Source organism: Melozone crissalis, unplaced genomic scaffold (genome assembly GCF_028551555.1).
Source record: "Melozone crissalis strain CALT ecotype California unplaced genomic scaffold, PUWL_Pcris_2 ptg000027l_1, whole genome shotgun sequence".
In the NCBI taxonomy this organism is placed as follows: domain Eukaryota; kingdom Metazoa; phylum Chordata; class Aves; order Passeriformes; family Passerellidae; genus Melozone; species Melozone crissalis.
The window spans coordinates 26,374,280-26,401,446 of NW_026535805.1; the positions used below are offsets into that span (position 1 = coordinate 26,374,280).

Below are 27,167 nucleotides of genomic sequence, written 5' to 3' on the forward strand. Positions count from 1 at the left end.
TAATAAGATAGCTGGGACCCAACTATATTAATATGTGCCCTAATGGCAGCTGAAAGAAGTGAAAGGAAAAGCTCCTCCCAAAAAAGAGAAATAGCCAGTGGGCTTAAGAGAAACAATTGGCCTCAGTGAGAGTGGGAGACTGGAGTGATTAGGATAGCAGGATAGAGAGGATATAATTACAAAGCACATGGTGCCAAAAGGCTCATCCTATATAATTTCTTTTAAATAATATCTGTGCTTGAAGGGGGAACTCATTGTGCCAAACTGATTGGTCTCTTTGAGGGCAATCAGCACAGCTACTTGCTTTAAGCATTTCAGCAAGAGTTCCCAGGAAAATTAACCTGTTTGCTTCCAGAGATCTGACTTGCTGCTTCCTGAGAATTAACCCAGAAGCCCAGTCTGCTGAACTTCACTTGGCAGGGCAAACTTGGAAAATCTGGGGAGACGTTGTGCCTAGGACATTATTTTTAATCCTCACCTTGAATTCTTCTGGACATAGCACCATTATTGTGCAGTCAGAAATGAAATCATAGAGCAAAGGGTCTGAGGGCTTGAGAGGTGCACAGCTTCTGGACAGCTACAGCAAATTTACTTTGAAGCCATAAATCATGATGTCTAAGACACTTCCAAAGACACTTCCAAGACACGTCCCAGTACTAACTGGTAAGGGTTGTGATGGACAGGAACAGTTAAAAAGGAAGGCACAATTGAATGGATTTTTCTGTTTGTCTGTGTAACTTTATAAGTGGACGTGGCATCCAGTTCATTCTGCAAGCTCTTTAGTATTGGCACTGGGAGGAATTTGACAAAGGAAAGACATGAAGGAGAAAAGACAATGCAAAGGAAAAAAAGAACCAAGGAAATACTGACAATAGAAAATAAGAAGAAAGACAAAGTGCAGAGTATACACAGGGAACAGGAAAGAATGTATTTATTTAAAGTGTTTAAAATCAGTCTTCCTGGTAAAAGGAGAACACAGGAATCAGTCTGGATCTTCTTGCTCTTACACATCCTTGTATTTTAAATAGGCAGCAATTTTCTTTCTGGCAAATATCTGGTGAGTTATTTCTGTAGGTTGAAACCCTCTCCATTTCACAGGCCATTGGGAGTGCTTAAATCCTACCTAATCTTTGGTTCAAGCAGCTGGCAACAAAACTTAAATTAGACAGATTTTGTGATTTTCATCCTAGAACACTGTCTGTAAAACCAGTGACTTGAAATACGGAATATGTATCCTCAGAAGTATCTCTACTGTTACTTTCCGAAAGATCTTTGGATGCCCCTTTTTCATCTCATCTCTTGTTCCTGTCCTGCCTAATACAAACTGGGAGGGCAGTGCATAGTTCTGTAAATATTCAGGTGAGAAGATGAAAAGAAATGTGATTCTGTCTTCAGTTCCTGTGGTCTGTTTTTGGATGTTTGAGGCCAGGAGCATGCGCTTATTTGCTCAGACAGTTCTGAAAGAATTTTTTTTTTGAGGACAAAAGATCCCCTCACAGACTGAATTTATTTCTTTTCTTTCTGAGTCACAGTCTGAACAACAGATTTTTTTTTTAATCGTGTTTTTAGGGTCTAGATATTTTCATTCTGTATTCATATATTCCAACTTTAGATGTTTTTCACCTACTTTTCCTTTAGTACTCAAAGTGTGAGCTACTGTCAAACGTGGTCTCCTGGCCTTTGTGTCTTTGTTAGAAGTCCTCCTGAGCTGGAGTGTTTCAGGAGCAGAGGTTTAACTCAGATTATATAATGTTTGTGGTGGCAGAAAATGTGCACAACTACATTGAAATGCATTTCACATCCAGTGCTTTACAAAACAACTGACCAGGAGCGGGCTGGTGGTGAAGAATGTAGAGGTGATGCTCAGGTTTTTTTAATATTGTACGGGTTAAGAAGTTATTGTTGCTGCATTGTTGATGTCGATGGTGTAACGCTGTATTTTTTTTGTGATTTGAGGAGATTTAGGTCTTGTAGTCAGACAGTGTCCCATATGCAAATCCGCAAGGAAAAGCAATTGCCAGATAAACCCAGGAGGGTGTTAAAACTCTGAGATTAAATCTAGCTTTTTTCTTACATTTTGCAGAATTCACCAGTATTATTTGAAATGCAGCTGTTCTTTATGCACAAAACCAGGAGAGCTTCTCATAAAATATTGGAAATAGTTAATATTTTATGAGACTTGGAAGTAAAATCCAGCAGTTCCGTCTCCTCCAGTAAGGCTTACAGCAGTTATAAACAGCAGGTTAAAAAAAAAAGGAAGATATTCTCACCAGGACTTTGCATCCATGTCTAGGAACTGTTGGATCTATATTGTCATGTAGACAGTCTGCAGCCCTTATGGGCACCTCACATGTCACTTTTATCTGCAGATTGGAAGAGAAGGCATTGAGGTATAGATAGCAGTGACTCTACAGCAGAGTCACTGCTATCTATATGAGCACTGCTATCTATCTACTGAGCACCTTTGGCCAGGGAGGTCTGAATCCCTCCTCTTCCTTTCTCCTTCCTTTTACAGCCTTGTTCTGTGAACTCAAGACATGATGCTAAAAGTAACTGAATGTTTTTGGAAGAGGAAAAATTGGAAAGACATTGTCCTTACAGCTAGGTTAATATTGCAGAGATAAACTGTATGTAAATTTGATGAAAATTTGAATTTGTTCTGAGTGGAGGTTGTGAATGTAGGAGGCTGCAAACAGGATAGTGGTGGATGGTCACCACAGAGAGCATCTCAATGCAGATTTCAGAGTGATTGCAGGACAAAAACCATTACTTCCAAAATAGCTAATATTTGTATTGGAAATGTGCTTTTGACATCTGTGGTTTTGGAGCTTCGAAAGAGAAACAGATTATAAAGTTATTAGCTATTGTAGCCAACCGAAAGTAACACAGCAGTCAAGTAAAACAAGCTCCTCATAAAGAGACTGATAATTATTTGTGGACAATATTCACAAATTACTTCAAATATACTAGAGGAAAGGATAATTTTTTTTCTGGAGGGTTGTGGCCAGTGTTGGTATTATGGATGTGTTTGACTCCTAGCACATGAATTCATTCTGGTATGAGATGGAGCCTATTAGGAAATTGGCTACATGAGTAAAAGTCCACACTCCATTTCCTTTAAGGTTGCTAAGCACAACAATTATTGCCCTCAGTGGTAAGGCAAGCACATAAATTAATAAATGTCCTATTAATGAGTACACTAAACATGAAAATATCTGAACTGGGAAAATACCAACTGTGCCTGTTAGGAACAGGTCATTGTGCTTCGTGTTGGTTAAACAAACTAGCTAACAGGATAAAAATCAAAGGCTGTAGCACACATAACTGAGAATTTAGTTTTGTCTTGACTCTACCTTCCTGTGCAAATAAAGAATCTTTCAGGAAAGGGGTTATGATCCATAGCTTTAAAAACAGTGTGAAGCTGAGTATTAGCACACTTGTATAAAGGTTTATATGTACAAAACCAACCCAATTACTATAATTTTTTAATCTAAAATGAAGAAGGGTAGCCAACTCTAAGAAAACTAGTTTCATCAAACTACAAAGTTTACAAATTCTTCAACTTGGGCAAATTCTGACTGTCTTATCCTGAATTTTTAATCTGATATTCCATTTTTCACATCCTTGCTCTTGATTTGTAATGAAAATCTGCCTTCTCCAGTTTCCAAGGTTTGAGAGTTTCTCTCCACATTTGTAAGCTGTCCACAGCCCAGACATCCACCAGTTTTTTGCCTCCTGAATACAGCAGTGGTGTTTTAAAGGTTGAAAATTTGACTTGAATTACCCTGTGTGAATCAATTTTGCATTGCTTATACTGTAAGATGCTCACAGTAAATGAATTTAATGTAATCCAGCAGTAAATGTGTTAAAGCTTGGGGAGGTGGGGATGCTGCAGCTACAGAAAGTAACAAGCCTGCTGCTAAATGCAGCTTTCACAGAAGAGTCCCTGGAACACAGTCCTCAGGCACCCTAGTCTTCATTAAATAAACACAACATTTTTTTTATTGTGATATGTGGCTGGTATTTTTATGCACAGTGTAAGACAGGGGCCTAGTGTGGATCTCTGATGTGAGTGTGTGTGCCTGTAAGGGCAGCAAGAGAAACCAGAGGCTGTAAAAATGCTCAGGGGTTGGAGTTGAGCAGAGCTGTATATGAATCAGCTGTACTTCACGCATACATTGGGCAAAAGGTTTCCAAGAGCCCACAAGCAGTTGGATGTCCTCTCCCATGGCTGAAACCAGCCTTAGTTGGATACTGAATGTCCTCAATGGCTTTGAAACCTTCTCAGGGTGACTAAACTGAACACTGAGGAGCAGAACCTTGAGTGCTGTGGCCGTGCAAGGCATCATCAGAGGAGGAAGGAGGACAAGATGCCTCTTAGCTCTCCTCAGCACCAGCTGCAGAGGGGCCAGCCAGCTACAGGAGAGACTTACTGCCATTCCTATTTGGAGTTCTGGGCTTAAATAAAACATCGGGAGCCTGAAATGTGTTAACAACTCTGCAAACCCTGAAATATTACCCATGGTTAAAGTAACATGTCATCCAAAACCCCATTTTTACTCTGTGATATTCTGTGTGAGCAGCACCACCCTCCAAGTAAAAGAATGTATTTACTGTGTCTTTAACAAAGAGCGCATAAGCCTTTTAGAAGGAAAGAACATAAGTGCTCAGCAACAAAGACTTTTTAATGAATATACTTTTAATTCTTATGACCATCCCATTGATTACAAGTATAACCAGAAGAGAAGTCTGATTATCCTTAGGCAGCCATTTACTTATGGGAAAAACTGATGGCATTTGGATGTAAAGTGCTGACTTAGTGTTTTCCTCCATATATAGCAGAGGCTGAGATGATCCTGGAAGATATGCTCAGAGCAGAAGCCAGACAGAGTTTCCCAGGTTCTGGTGTTGTCACCTTAATCTAAGGGAGTCTCTTAAATTATGTGGCTGTATTTTAACTACCAGTGAGCCTGAAGTTTCTTCCCAAAGGCAGTGTAAAATAAGTTAATATTTTATGATGTACTTTGAAATCCTCAGATAACAGGCACTGCAACATTGCAAAATATTTTACGGACAGAACCATCTGAGGTGAAATCTGCCTCTCTTTATGTAGCTTCTTTCAATAACCAGAAACCAATTGGACTCTGAGACTAAATAGTGCAATGAAACAAGATGGACCCATGGTTCTCAAATGCTTATCATCTGTAACATCCCAGGAAGCTGAATTGGTCAGACAATTCTACTAAAAAGTCTTGTAAATAACCATGAAAACCAGTAACCATCATTTGACCAAGCTGATATTTTGTAGTCTTAACAGTAAGCACATGATTTTTTTTTTTTCAGAAGAATCACTTTGAAAGCAGCCTAATGATTTTTGTATAAGGTTCATCCCAAAGGTTGCAGAGAAGAGGCATAGGAAGCGCAAAACACCCTGGAGCTTCATCAGACTGCAGATCCACTTATGAGACCCATGCAAACGAATAGTGTGGCTCTGACCCCTTGAGAAAGTTCACCTCTTAAATACGAAGAACTTTCTAGCCAGCAGAAGTAAGGTGGTGTTTTCCCACGGTTTCCTGAAAAGTCTGTCTGATCTGAAAATCTGACTGATTTTCAATAGCTACTATTTATATAATTAAAGAATACTTTGGAATGTTTGTGGAGTATTGATGGCTGCCCAGTCTTGTTTGCAAAGTACACTCATTTTAATTTGACCAGATCTTAAGAAATGTTGAGTATTTGCGCCCTGGCTGCTGACGCATCTCAGTTGGGAACCTGGTAAATCTGCAGAGTATTTTCATATCCACAGAAAAAATCACAAGGAGCAAAGGGTGCTAAGGTCACTGTGCTCAGCATCGTGTGAATTCTGGTGCTCTGCTTACAGTGATATAAATCTATTTTACATCTTTCATACTCATTCATTATGGTGAGTTCTCTCCTGAATCCACTTGCATTAAGTCTCATTAACTAATGCCAGTTAGATTTTTGTGCTCTGACAGAGGGGTAGCTCTCATCACATGTCGTTGGTATGTCACTATTGGGGATCTTAAAATTATTGCTGAAAAAACCAAAAACACCATAAAAGGTTGCTACATACCAACAGCATCCAGTTGTGACATATGACATTTTACTTAACATGGGTGAGTATGGACATGCTTCATTTTGTGCCATTTGTGCCAAAAAGAAGTTGTTGGATTATATTAAGAAAGCTGTAGAGTATGTGACTGCGGGTGTTGGAGTATTGGTAAATCCATGGAGTATTTCATCTTGGCTGCTGGGTCCAGTTTTGGTCTCCCTCCAAAAGGATACAGCAGGAACAGAAAGGATGTGGCGAGGATGGCAGAAATTACTGAAAGCAGGGATGAAAATTGACCCAGAATAGTGGCTGGACTTGAAGGAAAACAAAGGAGGGATAATACTGAGTAAATAATGAATTGGTTCGGAGAGTGTAAATTCTCCTTTTCCCTAGACAGCGCGAAGAGAGCTGGGCAGAGCGCGATGAGCCAGGAGCCCTTTCCGTGCGGTGCGGGAGCCCACTGCCAGCAGCCACGGCTCGGGGATCCCTGGCGCACCGGCGGGAGCGGGAGCGGTGTCCGCAGCCGCATTACGGTCCCGGCTGCCTGCGACCTCGGCCGGGCCGGACCGCGCTGCCGGCGCCGTCCGGGGGCCCGGCAGCGCCTGTGGCCGCGGCGTGCGGCGCCTCCCCGGCCCCGACCCGGGGGGCGGCCCCGGGAGCCCTGGGGGCGGGCGGGGGGGGCCGTGCCGGTGACGTCGAGTTTGCAGCAGCCCCGAGCGGCAGCGGGCGGGCGGGCGAGCCCCAGCCCCCGCCGCCCGGTGCTGCGGCAGAGGGCGGCGGGCCGGGAGCCGGAGCGGGGAGCGCCGCCGAGGAGGGCTCCGGCGGCGCCAGGATGTAGGCGCGGGGCGGCGGGGAGCTGCCGCCGGCGACGGGCTCGCCATGAAGAAGCATTCGGCCAGGGTGGCCCCGCTCAGCGCCTGCAACAGCCCCGTCCTCACCCTCACCAAAGTGGAAGGTAAACGACGTCGCGGCGAGCGGGACGAGGGCATCCCGGGGAGACCGGGTACCGCGACCGGGGATGCTCCGGGGAGACCGAGCGCGGTGCTGGGGCGATGCCGGCGGCGGGGACTGCGTGACTTCCGAGCGGGCGGTGCGAACCCACGGGGCGCGCTGCTCCCCCGCCGCCCGGCATCGCCGGCGCTTACCCCTGCCCGCCGCCCTGCTCAGCCCCGGGGCTTCCCTCACCCTCGCTCCAGAGGCAGAGCCTCTCTCCGCACCTCCCCTCGGGACGCGGGAGCAGCCCCCAGACCCGTGGGCAAGTATCTGCCATGCAGGACCCTTGGCAGGAGGGAAGGAAGATGCTCGGCAGATTTGTTCTCCCGATGTGAGGAACGCAGCCCCGTGTTCCAGCCATCTGTCCTCACCTCTGTTTGCCAGTCCGGCTGCATGGTAGCCGTGGAGTTGGAGTCTTATGGCCAGGAGGGATGTAAGAGCCAAAGAGCAGTGGGGGCTGGCAGACCTTTAGGGACCACTGGGACCTTTGAAGACTTTCAGGGATCATGGCCGGGGACCTTGAAAAGGACACTGGTGTGCTCAGAAGGGTTCCCTGGAGAAATCTGAGGGTGAGGAGGTGTTTTCTTGGGTAGAGACCTGTAAGCCTTGTCCTAGAGATGGAGGGGTGATGCGAAGGCAGGGTGCAGGTCGGGGAGAGGAGCCTGTCTGAAGCATGGATACAGAGCTCTGTTCCTGAAGGAAGAGCAAAGGGAAGCTGCTGGTTTGGGGGATACCACTGGGGTATGTCGTTGGTTGAGAAAATGGTGTTGGTGAAAGGAGAAGGTTGGCCAGGGGGAATGGAAGGAGGAGAGGCAGAAAAAGGATGAGAAGAGTGAGGCAAAGAGGAAGAAAAGCTAAAAAAAGGGAAAGATTGAATGGCAAGACATAAAATGTGAATGTGAGACTCCAGAGAAAGCTCTTGAAAAAGAAAAAACTAATACTGAAAAGCTGAGAAACTAATAAAGGAAAAGAAAAAATGGTAGCAAAAGCTCTGTGGAGCAGAAAGTGAGAAAATGTAGAAATGTGCAAGAGGAGGAAAGGAACTAAAAGCAGCAAGAGTGGAAAGTAAGGGGTACCTGAAGGTTCTTATTTCACTTGACAGAATATTCAGCTGTTGCATTCCCATAACATAAAAACCACCTACTGCAGAGATAGGAAAAGGGATCCCACTTTTCTGATGGAAAGAGCAGGCCTGATCTTCATTACACTGTAATTAGAATTTTAAAAAGCCCTTGGAGTTGACCCCATGCACAGTAGAGTGTTTCTCTCGAGGTTTGCACTGGAGACTCCTCTGGGCTAGCAGCTCGCCTCCCTTTCTTTTGGTGCACTGCACAAGCTTTATGAATCATAAATAATAATAACCGACCAGGTTCCAGCTTTGAAATGTGGGTCATCTCATTCCTCTTTTACCAGTTCAAATACAGTTTATTACCTACCTTATATAGAAACAGAAGGAGAGACAATCTTTCACTGTGCCGTAAAATTGAATCCTTTCAAGCATTTCCATGTCTGCTCTGCATACCAGCTCTCAGATACCCTACTGCTGCCCACCAGGGACTTTGTTGACCTAGTTGGACTTTCCCTTCTTTACTTCAGACTCCTTTTTCCTTTACCATCAGTGGCAAAAATCTAAATTGCCTTGATGGTGCCTAGAGTTTCTTTCCTTCTCTTTAACAAAACAGACTGGCTCTGTTTGAGAGCTTCCTTTCCCAAACCAATTGACAGCATTTCCTTTCAGGCTAACATTGACTAATTTTGCCAGCTGGTGTTAAAGCCATATAAAAAAAATACGTAGTTATAGGCAAAAATAAAGTGAGACAGCTGGCACACTGTGGACTGCTGACTTCTCTTGGCCTGGCTGCCGTACCTCTGGCAAAGATTTGCCTTCCTCTGGAAGTCCAAGTCCATTGCAAAGGCATAGACAATGCTAAGAGCAAGACAACAAAAACTTTAATCTGCTTCACAGTTAGGATTATTTTCTCCCCTATCAACCACCATCAAAGGGTTTCAAGGATCTTTGGCAGAACCACTAGGAATATGTTTCATTCTGGGATGGTTAGCCAAGAGGAGCCTTTCATTGATATGCATTGCTGTAAAGCCCTCCAGCATTCCTTGTATTTTCCTGCCGGTGCAGTGACTTCTTTGCTTTAAAAGGAAGATAAGGACTTTGTGCCTTCAGAAGCGTGACTGCCATTTCGAATTATTTCGGAGATTGAATCATCAGTATGCTCGGAGCCTGCTGTACCAGCACTTTTAAAGACAACTGTGTCTACATGCATTGCTCAGGCAGGCAGTAACAACCATACCATGTGTTTTCTGTGCCTGGTACCATTGTACACCCTTCATATTTTGAGAAATGTATGCTTGGTGCCTGATTTGTGCTTGTTCTTCCTTCTGTTGTTGTTTTTCTCACCAATTTCTGTCCACACTGCAGTGGCCATTCCTCTCAGACCAGCCAATTGACTGGTTCACCCTATTTGTACATGAAAGCACAGTGTGCTTTGAGGACTGACTTCTCTTCCCCAGGAAGGTAGATATCTCCATTCTTGCTCTGCTTCTTAAGATCTTCCAGAGACAGGTAGCATCAGCTTTGACAAAGAACTGCAGAACAATCATCACACCAGAGGAAACACATCCTCCACTTAATTAGCCCCTACTAGGAGCTGCTTATTCTCAGGCTTTCAGCACCAAGGAAATGCTATTGCAGCCTCCCCTGTAGCACATTTCCTCTGCACTGTTCTGTCAGGAATGAGTGACTGGTGATATTCCAAACTGAGTTGCCGTAGAAGCAGATGAACCACATGTTCAGCTGGAGTAACCCTGCCTGCATTGCTGGAGCTGCAGGGAACTTGTATAAGTATGAATGAGAAATAAATTTGGCCTTTAGTACCTTTGCATGCCTGCAGGGAATCCATCACAAGCGTATCAACACTGTAATTGCTTTAATAATAAATCTTTTTCACTTCTTTAGCAAGCACAAACCAAAGATCCCAAGCATAGCAAAAACTTCCATGAGAAGCAGTCGGCTTCTTTAAGAGAGGAGATTCTTATTATCCTCATTTTGCAGATGGAGCAGCTGAGAAACTGCAGAATGAAGCAACTTGCCTAAAAACAAGCAGCACATCTTTTGACAGAGCAGGCAAGAAAAGACCTGCAGCAGACAGGAATGGACCTCCAAACTTTCCACACATATCTTTGTGGCCATGAGAGGGCTATGAATGGATGCAACAGGGGTCAGAGAAGCCTTAGTTATTGAAATCACTGGCTAAAGCTTTCTTTTTGGGAAATAAGCTCAAATGCTGCATAAATGCATTTCTGAATAAGTACTGTATAACTATTAGCGGCATTCTGCTGGTGGCATCCAAAGGTTTTGGTAGTCAGGCAATGCTTGTACAACTGAGCACTACAGCAGGCTGTGTAAACATCTCACCCAGGACTTGACAACTGTAGAAGCAAGATTTGGTGGCCATTGGTCTTTTTCCCATGAAAGCCATACATGACAGACTGTGCAGTGCTCATGCATCCTAGAAAACAGAAGCAGCTGGTGAGCAAGAGAGGCTGGTGTGGCTCAGCCAGGGCTGTGGGTTTGGTGGCTCAGCCAGGGCTGTGGGTTTGGGTGTGCTTCCCCACTGAAGCAGCCTTGGCAAGGAATTTGTGTTGGCTTCTGCATGGAGGACTTAACTTTGAAAGTGTTCACTTATGTTCAGTGTGAGCAGTCAGGGCACCTCAACCCACCCAGTTCTTGCTCCTTAGCTATGGTAGCGGTTTCCTCCTTCTCCTGACCAGAACTGGTGAAGGTGACGGTGACAAATTCACATGGATGGGAATTTTAGGTTTGCTGTGTGTCTGCTTCTCCCTTGGATCTACCAGCACACTCCCCATTACCGCAGGATAATGTCACTTACTCAGCTGACAGAAAAGCAGTGCCTTCTTCCGTGGGTACTGAGTGTTAAGTACACATGGACAGTAATTACACTCTGGCTTTGGCCCAAGGCAGCTTTTGCCCGATTTTTGTATTCCTTGCAGTATTTTCAGTTAGTACAACAGCATATTTGAGCAGATAGCCAAGATCTTGTTCCAAAGGCGTGAGGAGTTTCTTGTTGCATAACACCTGGCTCACTTCCCAAATGGCACCATGCTTTCTTAGGCTTTAAGCAGCCTCAAAATGAGCTGCTCTCAGCTGTGCTAGCTTACTCACTGGGGAGCCCCTCTAGCTGATCATGTCCCCCTGGTTATTTTGTCTACTATCTCACCTGTGAAAACTCATGAGTTATAGGTTTGGAGGTGACTCATTACTTCTGCACTGTGTCCCCTCCTCAAATGATACAAAAATAAAATAAGACCATTTTGATGTTACTAAACTAATGCCAGAGCAGGAGTTTTAATGCATCACAAAGCAGAAAGAGAAGTTATTAAAGATTTATCTAAGCTTCCTTACTTTAGTGGCTGAAATGAGACAGTATGTACGCACAATGGACGAACTGTAGTTTCACTTACAATGATGGAACTCAAGAATGACAGCATCCCTTGGATCATCTTCTCAGTCCTTCCATAGATCACAGACCATTACATTTCACCCACTTATCCCTAAATGAAGTAAGGTGCCTTTTGTAGTCATCTTGAATCAATTTAGGCATTTGCTTTCAAAAAATAAGCAGATTACTAATCTACCTATTTAATTATAGGCTTCTCCCATGAGAAGTTGGAACAAGAACCAGTAAAAAATAAATATGAAGTCACCAGAATGCATTATTCACTGTCTCCTGTATTTTAATTTTATAAATCTTGTAAAAGGAATTTTGTCCTTTGTTCCTGATGGCTGATAATCGTAAACAGTAGGATTTGTAGCTCAGTATAAGGGTCAGGGTTCCAAAAAGACTCCTAGTTCAACATAAAAGTCTAAGTTAGCTCAACATGTATTCCCAGCAATTTCCCAGCAACAAGGCTCATATATAGGATTATTTATGTTGTTGCTTTCCTAGCACATCATACTCAGTACGGCACATTCACTTATGTAGTAAGCAGCTCTCTCCGCTTGGCTGGAGCGCCACTGCCAACCTTTAGTCCACAGCCTAGTTAATCTTTGTTAATTATAAACTGTGAGATGCCACTGCAGACCTGGATAGCATCCTGCAGAAGCAGGAATTTGGCCAATGAAAGAGTAGGTTCACTTTGTAGTCTTCACAGAGCTTTGCTGACAGCCACTGCGGCACAAGATCAAAGGCAACAGGAAACAAGGTGTTTTCAGCAGTGCAGAGCTGGCTTGCCTCTAGGCAGAGTTGCCCACCATCTATTGGAGAAATCCCGATCTCCCATGTTAGCTGCCTGGTTCCAAACACACGGATCTTCTCTATCTGAACATAATGCAGGGGTACCCAGCCTGGAAATTTTGTGAGCTCTACTCAAGGCATGAATTTTGACACAAGATCAAGCACCCTTTGGTTATACAAAAGTTGTATGTTGGCTCTTCTGGAAGTGTTAGGTATACATTTAGTTCAGTTTCACTACTTCTGACCCTAAGCCTCCTCAAACCCAAACAAGTGTGAACCCTGTAAATCTTGTCATTCAGTCATGAAAAGTACAGAAATGAGGAGGTAAGAGCTCGAAATGCCTTTTCCACAATCACCTCAAATTCCCTAGCACAACTCTCAGTAAGGGTAATATTCAATTTGTGACTGAAAAAGGCATGAGTCTGTCTTCTGTAGCTGACTGAAACAAGTGAGGAATGGTGGGTTGCAAAAACCTTTCTCACTGCAAAGAGGATGAGGCAAGTATCAGAGAGAAAATAGAAACTAGAATTTTTGCGTGCAATGTATTTTTGCATGGAGTTACACTGAGTACCTCAGTGCCCACATGGGCCTAGCCAAACCTGTTGTTTTTTAAAGGAGACTCAGCTTTTGATGAGTGTGCTGCTGAGAGGTGAGGAGGCATCTCTTCTTCCTTCCAGGGGATCATTGAGTAAATCATGTGGGGATTTCTGTGGATATATATGCATTGCTCCAACCACTGTGAGCACGCTCGAGTCCATGTCAAGTCCCCACTAGTATCTAGTTATTGGTTGACAGAGAACAGACTATCTCTGACTGCTCCAGCTATCTTGACCTGAACTTAGGACCTAAGAAATGCATTGTGTTTGACGTTCAATAGCAGGTTAAACCATTAGCTTCTAGGAGAAAAATCAGGTGGAGTTGGAATTTACTATGGAGGAAACCAATGGGCTACAGGAGAGTCTTCTGTCTAAAACTGTGCTTACTTGAAAGCCAGGCAGCTCTGAGTTTTTGAAAGCTCCTCAAGAGTGAAAGAACGTTGGCTTGTTTTTGATAAAGTGCAGTCAGCAGTGCCTCCACAGTTAGCATGAATTCACTTATCTCCTGTAGATATGCACTGATATAAATGTGCTCTTTATATTAGTATGTAAGTAATTGAATTCCCTTGGAGATAAAACTATTACTCAAGAAAGATATGTAGCACTCAAATGCCTGGATAATTATTGCATAGCTTCCTGCAGAGAATCCAGACTGGTTTTTTACCATCTCTCAACCCTTTGTTCAGTCTGAAATTTGAACAGACTGATCAAAATTTGCCCAGAATACAGTTTTGCTCATATCTGATTTTTGTTCTAATAGCAGCTCTGCTTCCATAACACCTCAAAGTAAGTGCTGAAACTCCCAGTGACCTCGCCAGGTGACTCACTCTAAGATTCAATCCAATTTTTATTCAAGAATGGAATGCAGAATAATATCAAGAACACGTAACTTATAATCAGGGTTACTCCTTGCACGTGATTACTTTCCAGTCCCACGATGCTGCTACTGTAAAAAGCACCCACTGTCTTCCATTTTCACTCTGGATTCTGGTCATGAATTCTAATTAATAATAAGAAGGACAGTATTTAGGGGAATTCCTCACCTCATAAAATTCAGTGTAGAATATCATAATCAGGCCCATTTGAATGCAGCCCTTCTAATGGAATTTCAAGGTAGGTGCCTCTGAAGATGAATTAAATGGATTAAAGTCCAAATTGCTGCAGTATGAAGTTGATAACTTGTTGGTCCTCTTTATATATCACTAACAGGAATTAGAATATTTTGCAGAAAGCCTTGCTGGCACATTTGACAGAGGCAGAAGGGCATATGTATGCTAGGGAGGAGAATTTGGCATGTCTTCAAAAATATGTGGAGATTATTTAATTCCAGCTCTTAGTAGGTTTAGATATAATATTTAGCACAGGATAAAACAGGAATTAATATATATTAACCATCAGTGATAAAACCCACTCTATCTGTGAATTATAATTCAGGATATGAGAATACCTGCTACAAGAAATTTGGGCCTATTTGATACAAATCAAGGTTTATGGATGATCTGGTGATATCAGTGATATTGGACAGATTTCCACCAAAAGTCCTATTTTCTACTCTGCTGGAATTAAAGAAAGAGGATCAGACAAGGTCGAGTGGCCTGCATAGATTATTGTAACACTTTAATAATTAGTTAATTTATACTAAGAATTTCAATAGCAGAAGAGGGTCTGAACTCAGAATGCTTTTTCCTTGGTTTGAGTTTTTGTTCATGCAATTTTCCCTATTTTCATATACCTATATCCCTTATTCTGCAGCCTCAAGCAAATTCAAATCTTCTGACCTAATAGGTTATTACCCTACGTTTGTTCTTTAAAATAATTCTATTGTGGACTTTAAAACTATTTTCTCTATTAATTTATTCTAAATTTAGTGATTCTATTTCATGATCAAATTAAGTAAAATTATTTTTATCTCATACTGTAAGAGCAAAGTATTTAAAGAAAGCACTTTAAACTTTTCTCAAATAGCATCTGAAAATCCATTTGTGCAATGCTCTGTTGACCAAATATTCTAATTTAAAACCTGATTTAATAAGGTTTTATGGGGTTTTGTCATTTCTCCATTGTAATACATTAATTGCTATTCAATAAAAAACAGAGAAGGGTTGAGAAGGTCTTCTAGACCTTCAGCCCCAACCATGGTTGGAAAACCGGGGAACTGTGAGCAAACCCAAAGTCATTCTAGTGCTGTGTTACAGTCCCACACACCAGCCACCCACAGGGACTCACAGCTTTCCTATAGGAATCCAGGAGCAGCTTCCTCAAAACTCCTACGCAGCTGCCATATGGGCCTGACCAAAAGTCCATCGGGTCCTGCCTCCAGCTTGGTGGAACTGAACAGGAACATGTATTTTCTAGCCATTCATCTCTCACAGTGTGGGTGTGCTGAGAGCTGCAGCTTGCCCAGATGTAGAAAAAGATTTTTTCCTGCTTTGTTGCTAGCAGTTTTTGGCATTTATTTTGCTTTTTTCACTTCTCTTGAACACTGAGTTGCCCTTTTCTACGGAGCATCCTGTGAAGAGCTCACAATCCCTGGTGGCCAGAGCCCATCACCGAGGTGCAGCATGTGGGTTTGTTTACTCCCACCTGCACCTCTTTATCAGCGCACTCCTCCATCTGCCCATATGTTACCCAGTCACATTGTCCCTCATCCCTGCTGCTGGCCACTGCCCTTGCTGACCTGCCTGGCTTCACATCATTAGGAAACTTTGTCACCTTTGTCACCTTGTGGCTCACTCCTGTGGTGAGGTAGCCGTGGTTAATGGTGAAGAGTGCAGCTCCCACCACAAACCTCTGCAGAGCTTTGGCTGCTTCCCCCACTGCTGTATATACTCCTCATTAGTTTCCTATCCTGTACTGAGCCTTTTATGCATTCCAGCACTTTCCCTGTCAGCCTATTTTCTGTAAGGCTCTTTGGAGTAGGATTTTTTCAGGATCCTCTTCACAACCTGGAAAGGATAGCTGCCTCTCCTTTGCCCATGTGCTTGTTGACCACTGTCAGTGAGCACTGGTGAGGCTGCAGGATGAATCATCCAGTCTGCCCAGCACATAATGCTGTCCTTTATGCTGTCCTTTATGCTGTCTAAGATGTCCATCCTAACTATTGCTCACTCTCTTTAGCACTTACCACTCTGTTCCAAAGCTGAGTTGGCAGGTAAGTGGCTGAAACCTTTGTTTCAACAGCTGGAGGTGGAGTGTGTGCCCCTCTTCAATAGCTCAGTGCATAGAGCAGCCTTCCACCCCTCTGCTAGGAGAAGGAAATCCATCTGCCAGAATGTCCACAGGCCCTCCAAGGCTGGGGGAACCCAGCTAGATGCAAAAAAACTGGTTGGCTCAGAATAGAAAACATCCTTACTTATTAGGAAAGCATAAATTCAGGAGATCATTTTCCCAGAGGAGAAAAAGTGAGGCCCTAGCCTTGTTCCAGTGACTACTTCAAATACAGAATGGAGATATTTCCTGGAGATGACTCCTAAGATGAGTGATGGGACCTCTCAAATGTCTCTTTGAATCCTGACAGAGTCTGGGTTTAAGAGAGGCACATGGGTGTTAGGAGTCACGGTCCTTTGGCATGCCCACGAACAGATTCTTTGGTATCTGATGAGCTCTAGTGGGACTGTGAGGAGGTTACAGCTGCTACAAGCAGCTTTGGCAATGCTAGAGCTAATTTGGAAAATGAGGGAATGTCCCTTGATGCAGAAGTTGGTCTGTGCACGTGCCCTCATTACAATGGTGCAGGAAGGTTGCATACATGGAGACTCCTGGCTTCAGAAATAAAATATTTACAGCTTCTCAAAACCAGACACCAGGATGACCTGTGAAAGGAGAGGCCATCACTGACAATGGCGCAAGAAAAGCTGCACTAGGTCCCTGAGACCTCACTCTTTCACCTGACTGACTGCAAAGAAAATGCCTGGGAAACAGATCTGAACAAATATCAACATTTCAGGTTTAGACAGCTACAGTGGTAATTAGAGATGTAAATCACTTAATGAATTTGGTATTTCATCTTCTCTTCACAGGATGATGCCTCAGCTGGTTTTTAACAACTTAGTTCAAAAATCTTGAACAACTTAATAATGCATGGTTAGTGTGGTAGGAACAGGATAAAAACTGTGGTAGACAGGAAGGGGATAAAAACAAAATTTGAGGAGTTTGTGAGTCTGCTGTTGAGGCAAATAATATTGAGTATCCTGGAGACCACCATCAGGAGCCATTGTGTGTGTTCTCAGGTATGTTGGCACTAATTGTCTCCCACTGATCCCTCCATGTAGTAAATACTGGGTGAAGAAGTTGCACAGCATCAAGGCTGTGAGAATATGCCTTGGGAGTATCTGGCCCTGATCCCTCTGCATGTCACAGATTTCTAGAGCTCTAACCATGCTGAGGATCAGGCACTGTCTCACAGGACTTCCCTCACTTCTTCTCCCCTCTTTATGATAAGCGTATATTTTTGCAAGCTTTACAGACTTGTTCTGTGCATTGCTCAAGTAGTTACAAAACATTTGACACGCTGGCAAAATGGAAATACCTTCAGGATGTCTCATTTATAATTGTCATCAAGACCTGTGAGGGTTGTCCTTTTTGATCAGAATTTTTTTCCAGAAGCCTGATTTAAAGAACTGTTTGAGAATATGCGTACTTTACATTCCTGGCCTGGGGAAGCTGGAAGAGTTGAGCATTATCATTAGGTACATGTTTTGGTCCCTAGTAGGCAGAACCTTAGTCTGTAAGGGTCACTTTCTCACTCTGAAGGGTTGGAAAGGGCACCCAGCACTTGTGTAATGCTTCCTTGCCTGATTTGCTGAGTAGCTGACAGCTGCTAAAGCAGGTCATTGATGACAGCTAAATATGTTCCTGTGCGCTGCACAGCTCTGGGTCCAGCAGCGCTGTCTGTGGTGGCTTTACCCTCTGTTCCTGACAGCAGTGCTGGAGAGGTGGGACTCATCTCACCCAGCTTCAGACACCCACACCAGAGACACCTACTTCCAGCTTGTCTCCCCAGACTGTTTGGAGCTGGTGGAGAGAAACAAGTACTCAGAGAGAGTGATTCATCTGGCTCGTTTTAATCATCCACTTTAGGAGGAGATAAATCGTGCTATGGAAATGTCTCTTTTCTGTCTACTAACTATGCAGAAAGTGTAAATCACTGTCTCAGATACACAAGTCGGCATGGCAGATGTCTCAAACTAAGAAGATGAATGCCACCCTTGCTTTTTATCAGTATTGTATTTTTAATACACACATTTAGGTACAGTGTGGTCCTACAGTAGGTCCATAGCTGTCTACCTGTGCACAGGAGTCTTAAGACTCTTGTACAGACTTTAGAAGAGGCCTGGACAGCCTATTTAACAGTGTTACCTTTGATGGTTTAAAGGTTTAGTGCTTTTCCATGCCTCCTTTGCTTCATGGCCTTTGGCTGGGTCTGTGGAGTAAATAGCTTGGGTGTAGATGGCCCTTGCTGCAGGTGTCCAAAGCCACCTGAGGGGGGTCTTAGCCATAATAGAAGAAACAGAAGGACATCTGTTTTCTGAGGCTAATGGCATTGACAGTAGCTTTGGAGATTATTTCCTTCCTTTGTTTCTGAATGCCATGGGACAGAGGTTGGACTGAAAGGGAGGGAGGAGGAATAGTTCCATTTGAGATTTATGAGAAAGGAAAATGCATAAGCAAGAGGAACAATGAAAAACCAAAATGAGTGAAAGGAAGATAGGCATTTTTCCTCTACCTCAGTATCTTAATTTGTCTTTTGAGGGATACAGCAGCATACAGAGCAGTTTGCTGCAGGAAGCAATGGAAAAAACCCATTAAAAGTCTGCAGAACTAAAATTCTTCAATGTCCTGCCTCATTGATTCTAAAACAACATTTTACCATCTTTAAATTCATGTGCATTCTGTTGCCAGCTGACTCTTGTGCAGTGTTAGACAGAGAGAAGCTTTTCAGCAACGTGTGGATTTAGTGTCACCCCATCTGTGCACCTGTGGTTTGGGTGAGGAAAATATCCCCAGGAGAGACACAGGGACTAGACAAGGCAAACTACAGCTCTGGATTTTGTGTTTTCCAGCTGGCAGGCAAGAGCCCTCCACAGTAAATGAGAGGATGAGACCACATAATTTTATGTCATCTGTAGGGTCCGCCCTCTCCAAAGAAAATCTGGTTTTAGGGGGCAGATTATGTCACAGGTATCCTTCAGGTCAGTGGTGCATCCACTGGAAAAGTCTGTGCCCATTTGGCATCTAACTTCCAGCAGCACAAGCAATCATGAGGACACAATAAAGTTTCACTGACAGATACTACAGATACTGACAGATATTACAAATCTCAGCTTGTAGCTGTTAATCATCAGACAGTGATTTTTACCCCTATCATCATGAACTCCATTGTGCCTTGGATAAGTTTTTAGTCCCTCCACTCTGTAGATGCATCAAAATAATGAACATCCCTACAAAGTTAACCTTTCAGGTGCAAGTTCATTTTAGAAGTTATACATGCTGAATTGTCTATTGCTGAAACCAAATGTTTCTGTTGGTGTGTTTAACACAAAATTAAAGATACCTGGATAAGTAATTTTGCCTGTGTAGCAGAGAAAACATCAGTAACTTCAGCTTTAGGGAGCAATTGCCGTGGAACAGAGTGGAAGGCAGTGATGTTCCTGCAAGCTGTCTAGATGAACTGCTGACTCTTGTGTACGTGCACAGCACAGTGGGGACCTGGCAGGTGGCTTCAGCCCTTCATGGGGGAAAGATCTTCACCCCAGTGTCTGTACTGGGCTGTCAGCACTGTGTTACCAGATGTTGGGTGTCTGGTGCATCAGACAGTGGTGATTGATTCTCATTTTAGGGAAAGAACAACATCACTCCAGTGTTGTGATTCAGAGCGCCCACTCGTCTTAAAATCTCATATATCCTAGTGACTTTAGGCACGTTCCCTAATGTTGAATATCTTCAGCAGGAGTGGTTTAAATCCTGGTTTCCTGTTTCCCTGGGAAGTAACTGCAGAAAGATGTGAATTGCAGATACCCTACTGGCTGTCTCAAGAAGGAGGACCATTTTTGTCTACATCTCCAAGCAGTTTCAAGAACATAAACTCTGAGTGAAATTGCGTTGATACAGAGGCACAAACTCCTCTTAATCTCTCATTTGGCATGCTGGCTTCCTGAATTTGTTTTTTCTGTGTGCGGAAACCCGGTGGTCAAAGGGAAGAAGGATGATGGAGTTTGTTAGGGTGTGTGAAGTGTTTGGTGTTGCAGTGACAATGCCCAGAAGAAAATCTTGAGTGGAAAGGAAAAATTTGGTGATCATTCTAGGACCTGTGTGGTGGACAGCAAAGAGGGAGTTGGCAAATGCCCATTACATGGTGAAGGTAAAGGAAATGAGTCTACCCTTGTTTAGTATGATCTGAACCCTGGCACTGGTCTGTGCAGCAAGTGAGGCAAGAAGCATTAGTTACAAGCAATGTATTATTAAGAAAATGTTTTAGAATTATTTTGAATGAGCTGAGCGTTCACAGGCAGTCTGTTTTTCAATTCAAACTTTTGGCAGGTGGCTTGTAACCCTTCCATTATGTGTTTAATACAAGGGCATATTAACTTTGGACAATTCATTGGCTTGCTGGTGCATCTCTTGTTATGTAGGAGGGTGCCCACACAATCTTCTGTTGAAAGCTGAAATAAGTGGAGAGATCAGATCTCTGGAAGCCACACAAAAAGATGTTTATATCTTTGCCGCTGTACATTCTTGTTAGATATCAGGTCGTCAAACAGAAGCCACAATCCTCCTTCTTATAAAATACAGCTTTACCAGGCAACCTAATGGAACTTTTAGCTCAGATGATGCATTTCTTATCTGTAGGAAAATAACTAAATAGTTGTTTCCATAGAAAGAAACATTTTCTTTCATAATGTATTAGGTGATATAAATACAAATTCAGGTTAGCTTGAAATAAGATTTTCCATTCCACATATGAATTCACACCAGGATAAGGAAGGATTTTTTTTTATTTTTTTATGTGGACCTCTCAGCCTTGAATATCTATAAATGTTTGGAAATTATATGGTCTCTCATTTTCCTGGCTTTACTTACATGTTTCCACTTTTCAATGCATGCAGTAAGTTCTGGACAGTTTTGAAATTTTAGATTCCTGGATTTCAATATGAACTACTGTTAATTCCTGCTTTAGGTGAATAGACCAACTAAACTTGAGTCAGCAGTCTTAGAGAAATCCCTGCTGAGTGTTGTGTGTGGGTGACTGACAACTCCAGCAGATGTTGACTGGGGTGAATTTAGGAAAGGCAGGTAGAAGGCCCTGAAGGCAGTGGCCTGCTGCTGAGGTCTGCCAGCATGTTTTGATCTCTCTGGAACTCAACCAGCTAACCCTTCCTTATTCCTTCACAAGCTGGATACATTATCGACTGACAGCTGTAGGATAGCAGGGCTATAACAATTCATGTTTGAGGGTTGAAGGGGCAAGGTTTTTAGGTGAAAATTTTCCAGCAGCATGCTAAGCTTAGTTATAATGGGGCAAAACTCCAGTCCAGTCTTTGTGCATGATTCAAACTAAAAAAAGTTAGGCTTGCCTGGTCAGAGATGGACTTCAGGGCAGCATGTGGTTTGATCTAGCTTTTGCTATCTGGCCACAGCCACAGGAGACCTGCTCTTCCAGGGATCACTGAAGTGCCTGGTGATCCAATTCAGTATTAATCATGCTATTTATGTTGCCATGATTTTGCTTAACTTCAAGATTAAGTATGTTGCCCTCCTTCTCTTTTAAAAAACACCATATTCCATAAACTGGCCATTTCTGCATTTTCCGAGACAATAACAATTTCAAGTGTTGTTTTTCCCTTTGCTGCTTTATCAAACTCAATACCACATTTTTCATTCATTTACACATCCTAACAGCACAAGCTTAAGTGGTGTGTTAAGCCTTTCTATGTACATCAAAGCAACATGTAATTTTCACTTCCATTTTACCCAAGGCTTCTAAATCTAGAGGCGATAATTGTTATTTGCCTTCTAATTATGCCTCGGTTCAACCAGAGGCTTTGCAATGATCTAAAAACAAAGGACATTTCATGGCAAGATCCGGTGGGTTCCTTTGCACCTGACTTCAGACGGGCCTAAGGTTTGAAAACTAAAATGCAGGATGGATTTCCTTAGTAAGGCATGTGTTTTCTTCTCCTCAGGGGATGAGCGCTCCCGGGAGTCTCCGGCCCCAGCCGAAGCGCAGATGCAAGCTGGGGCAGAAGGCGGTGGAAGGGTGAGCCGCTGCTGCTGGAAATGTTCCGTGACGCAACTCAAGAAGATTTTCTGGGGTGTGGCCGTGGTCCTGGGTGTTTGCTCCTCTTGGTCGGGCTCAACCCAGCTAGCAAAACTGACCTTTAAGAAATTCGATGCACCCTTCACTCTAACGTGGTTTGCAACAAACTGGAACTTTTTATTCTTTCCTTTGTATTATCTGGGACATGTTTTTAAGTCAGCTGAAAAGCAGTCTCCAAAGCAAAGATACAGGTATGGGAGCTTTTGTTTTTAATCCCGTGGCTCTTGCATGCTGCTCTGCATTTCACAGACATTTTGTTCAAATCAGTCATTTACATCAAACTTGTGTTTGCTTTCCTCTCCAGGTTTGTTAAAGGATGGTCTGAGTTCATTGTGTGTCCAGTGTTAGGTGCTGTTATTATTCCTAATATAATATCCAAGTGCATATGCAAGTCATGTAATGCAAGTCTGCATTTTCTGCAATTATTTATCCAGAGTTTTCTGCAAGCATATTTTTTTAATTAATATCTCTTTCCCCTACCCATGGCTGACTTCTGTGTCAGTCTCTGAGTAAGCTAAGTAAGCTTTTCTTTTCCAAGCTGAGGACCAGAGCAGAGCCTTGAATAGCTGAGTAAAAAGTCCTGCAGTATTTTCCTGGCACTACGCCCTTGACATCAAAGGCCAAGCTCTGATCCCAGTTAAACTTGAGCTGTTATGTTTATTTCCGGGAGGAAGCGCAGTCATAACCAAAGGCAGCACTTTGTCTTCAGCACACCTTGTCTTCACAGCGAGCCAAACCCGCAGAGCCTGAGCCCTGAGTGCCCTGAGTGCCTCCAGGAGAGGCTGAGGATGCTCGGGCTGCTTGAAGGACTGCCTCTCCCTGAGCGCTCCCTCAGCTCTGCTCTGCTCTGCTCATTTTGGCCTGAGAGGTGCCTGGGACAGATGGGATGACTCAGCCATCAAGATGTCCCATGTCAGAGAGCTTCCCTGATACGTGGAAGGATGTGAACAACCTTTTCCCCTTCTGTTACACAGTGGGGCTCATAGACTTCTAATGAAGTAGCTCAGAAAAGTAAACAGTAAGAAGTACGCATTTCTCAGCTCCCAGCTGTGCGGCAGCAAGGTGGAAACTTACTACAAGAAAAATCTAAGAAACCAGGTTACTCAGGAAATGCTCTGCCTCCGATGACTGGGGTTAAGATATTTTACTGCGTAGCCATCATTACAGTGTCTTCATCTTTTAAATAATGTGGGGGCTGCAGATAATGGATATGACCATTCACTGCAGGTTCTAGGGCAGGATCCAGAAGTTCTAAAGGCATTTTCATAAGTGTCATGTTTCCTGAGCTTTAGTCTTCAGGTTGTATTTGTTCACAGCAAATACAGAGATAAGAGGAATATGGAGGTTCCAGAAAGCTACAGCTCAATCTAAAACCAGCAACAAATGCTAGCCTAAAAGCAAATACCTTTTCATTTCATTGGTTTTAAGTATTTTTCTTCCCAGCTGCTCTCAGATAATGCTTTAAATACCGCTGAATTCTGGGGTGAGCTGTTGTGGTTTGCCAAATCCCTGGGGTTAAAAACCCAGAGCACTGTACTCATTGCTGCAGTAAATTGATACAGTTTGTAGTTTCATGTCTTTTATTAATTAAATGAGGGCTGAATTGAAGAGCAGGTGCCAGCCCTGCAGCCTGTTTGGGATGCAGGGGGACATCATTAGCAGTAGGCTTGCCCAGGCTTCATAAAGTGTGTGTGTTTGTGTGTCTGACAAGCAGACTGAACAGGGTTAACTTAGAGAGGTTTTTCTGGGTGTCAGGGAAGATGTGTGCCTTTGGAGATGCAGCTGTGGCTCCCAGCTTTGCTGCAGATTTGTTCTGTGGTTTGGAGCAAGTCACTGCAGCCCTCTGATTTCCTTGTGCTCCCTGTTGTTTTGGAGGAGCCAGTCCTTCAGGAAGGAGGGAGGACTCCTCCTTGCCATGTTTACAGTGTCTGCCTCAGCATGTCCCCTGTCTCCACTGAGCCCTTTTGGTGGTGCTGCACCAAGAGTTACTGTGAAATTATTTACTGCTCACCTGCTTGCTCCATTACAGCTGAGGTGTCACGTGTGTATATGTCAGTAAACCTGAGCATTACAGTCCAGCCTCCCTTCCTAATTATTCCTTTTTTCCCATGTTATATATGTGTGCAGATATATAAAGAGATGCACAGGGACTTTGCAGCTCCATATGAGGCATCACCATCCTCAGGAAAACTTGCAGTCCAGGCACGGTTGGACACAGTAGGGAGATATTTCACAGACTTCTGGGTGGTTAAAAGAAGACAATTCTGACCTAGAACTGTAAAGAAACTGGCATAATCACTTTCTACTTCTTTTATCCTTTACTTTCATCTATATTTTACATCTTATCTGAGCTCTCTGGCAAGAATTTGGAACAAGATAAATTAAAAGGCAATAGTGGGAAAAGGTGGAAATATGATATCTAAATCACCTTAGCAGTGAAGTAGAAAAGGAAGGGGTTCTCAGATCTTGCCTACACAGGCTGCTAAAATCCACAAGTACCTAATGTTTTTTGGCAGCAAACCTCCCCCAGGACAGCTGCCCATCCACCTCAGTAGGACTGGGCTGACACAGGCAACTACTTTCACACTAGAGCCAGCACATGTGCTTTGGGTACCTCCCTGTACAGCCAGAGGGCATGTAAAAACAGCAACCACCAGGAAAAATACACAAAAGGGAGATCATAAAATGTAGTAACAGTGAATAGATGTATAGTCCCTTTGCACAGACTATATGGTTTATTACAGTTTTTAACTTCATGTTGAATTATACCAGTATGTATGCTATGCTGTAAATACATGAATTTTTATGTTTTGTAGTCTCACAGAACATACCTGTCATGGACATAAACCAGTTTTTAGTTGGTTTATGAGAGAAAACCAGACTTTTTTTCCCTTTTTATAGCATGTATAATAGTAGTAAATTTGCCACCAAAATTTTGTAGCGACACATTGAATGTTAGAGCAGGTTTATTCAGTTTCTTTATCAGATTTTGAGTATTAAGCCACAATGTGAAGTGTTAAGGACTCATGATTGAACCATATTGCATGATAAGGAACTTGCTGGTTTAGCTGAAGTAGACTATCAGTGTGTCCACACCGTGGGGAGAGAGTCACTCTTCACAGCAAACCAGAACTCATGCATTCACTTCCAACTGCTCTACACTCCCTGATCAGCTCCATCAAATGCTGCCAGCATTGTGCCCAGGTGTAGACTGCTCAGGGAGAACTTCTCCCATGGTTGCCTCCCAGGATGTCATGGCACCGGACTGCATGCATGGAAGTGATGCAGAGAGCTCTGGAAGGCCATGGAAGAGCATGCCAGCATCACTCTCCTACTTCTTGTGCAAGTACTCAGTAGCTTAAAATAAAATTACTGTAACTAAATTATTATTCATTTCAACCATTGTCCAGTCCAGAAATAACACATGTAATGATTTGTGCCCCCAATGCATCATTTAAGAGTACTTCATACTTTTTGCTTCCAAACTGCTTTATAAAATGACACATTTAATCTGATGAGCTATCCTCCATCATACCTACATTATTAATTTATGACGTAACATAAATTAAAAGCACTAGGGATTAAAACTCCCTGGCTACATGAAAGATTAAATTAAAATCTCTGCAAGATATTGCTTAGCTTTGTGTATCTCTAGGCAGAAAACGTGCCTTTTATAAAGATTCGCCCTCTGTGTTCCAGCTGGGAGGAATAATAGAGGGGTTTGTTCACATTTTAGAAAAATACCTCAGAAAGCTTGTTTATTTGGATGGTATAGTCCTATCTAATGACTTTTTTGAGAAGGAAAGGACTTTCAAGAATGATTTGCTGGATTATTTATTTATTTGTAATTTAGATATTGACATTTTATTTCATAAAGATTTAGGATTAATGAAAACACCAGAAGCTAAAACCTAAATCTCTTCTGAAAACTTTAATGCACCTGATGTGTGGGTGAATGAAAGAATCATCACAGTGCAGCCCCTGCACTGATCTGCAACCATATTTGAACATGTTTTAGAATGTTCTTTATCAGAACATTCTAAAGCATGTTCAAATATTCAGAGTTTTGTCTCTATATTGCCTCCAAAGTATCTGCCACTAATCCTTCAGAATTCGAAGATTTTTCTTTGAAAATACAGAAAAGGTTACAGGTAACACTGAAGTATTGCTGTGTCTTTGAATCAAAATACTGGTGCAACAATGGTTGAGGATGAGCGTAGTAGATCTCACTTACTCTTATATACCAACATATTGAGTTCATAAAAGTCACTTTTGATCTATATGCCCATGGGCTCAGAATTGAGATTTGGTTCTTCAGGGGCCACAGAGTTTCAGTGCCATAGCTTCACTTGAGGTCCAGGAGAATGTGGGCCAGTTTATAAATGTGTTTCCCAGGTATTTCTGCTGTGATGGAAAAGATGAGACTCCAGCCATCACCCGCAGCGGTACAAGGAGCTGAGTCCATTAGTTTGATCCTGACTCACATGAAGTGCAATTCACTGCACCATGGATACTGCCCTCCTTTTCTGCAGCAGGCACAGAACCCACTGCTCACCAAACCCCTGGCCATGAGCAAGCGCAAAGGGGAAAGAAGGTCAGAGCCATTTGGCATGACTGGATGGTGTTTTACTATCGATTTTTCAGTGGTTTGTGTTCGTGAGGCTCTCTTTCCCAGCACCATTAAAATGTTGCAGTGTGGTTAACTTTTGGCATCCTGCTGATTTATATTACTACTTAGATGGGAGCTTCGCCACCAGAGCAGACAGCATTAAGAGAATCGTAAATAAGCTGTGGAGGCATCAAGACATGACAAATGCAAGTGTTTTTAGCAAATGTCACCCAATGAAGCATGTTTTCTTTCAAAAAACTTCAGTTTATAAACGCTATTTGTCTAATTCAGAACATCCTTAAAATAATAC

At 43.0% G+C, this 27,167-nt stretch overlaps 1 protein-coding gene across 2 annotated transcripts in view; it reads left to right on the forward strand.

Annotated features, from left to right (window-relative positions):
• The window catches only part of SLC35F3 (solute carrier family 35 member F3), a 161,570-nt gene that overhangs the window by 93,617 nt on the left and 40,786 nt on the right, over positions 1–27,167 (forward strand). The window contains exons 1-2 of one of the 2 annotated variants that reach the window (XM_054280028.1): positions 6,860–7,028; positions 22,115–22,439. In XM_054280028.1, coding sequence (XP_054136003.1) covers positions 6,953–7,028; positions 22,115–22,439 — 401 coding nt within the window. In that variant the 5' untranslated portion in view covers positions 6,860–6,952. Of the gene's footprint in view, positions 1–6,859; positions 7,029–22,114; positions 22,440–27,167 lie in introns of those variants that run through there. The other variant, XM_054280027.1, reaches the window with a different exon arrangement.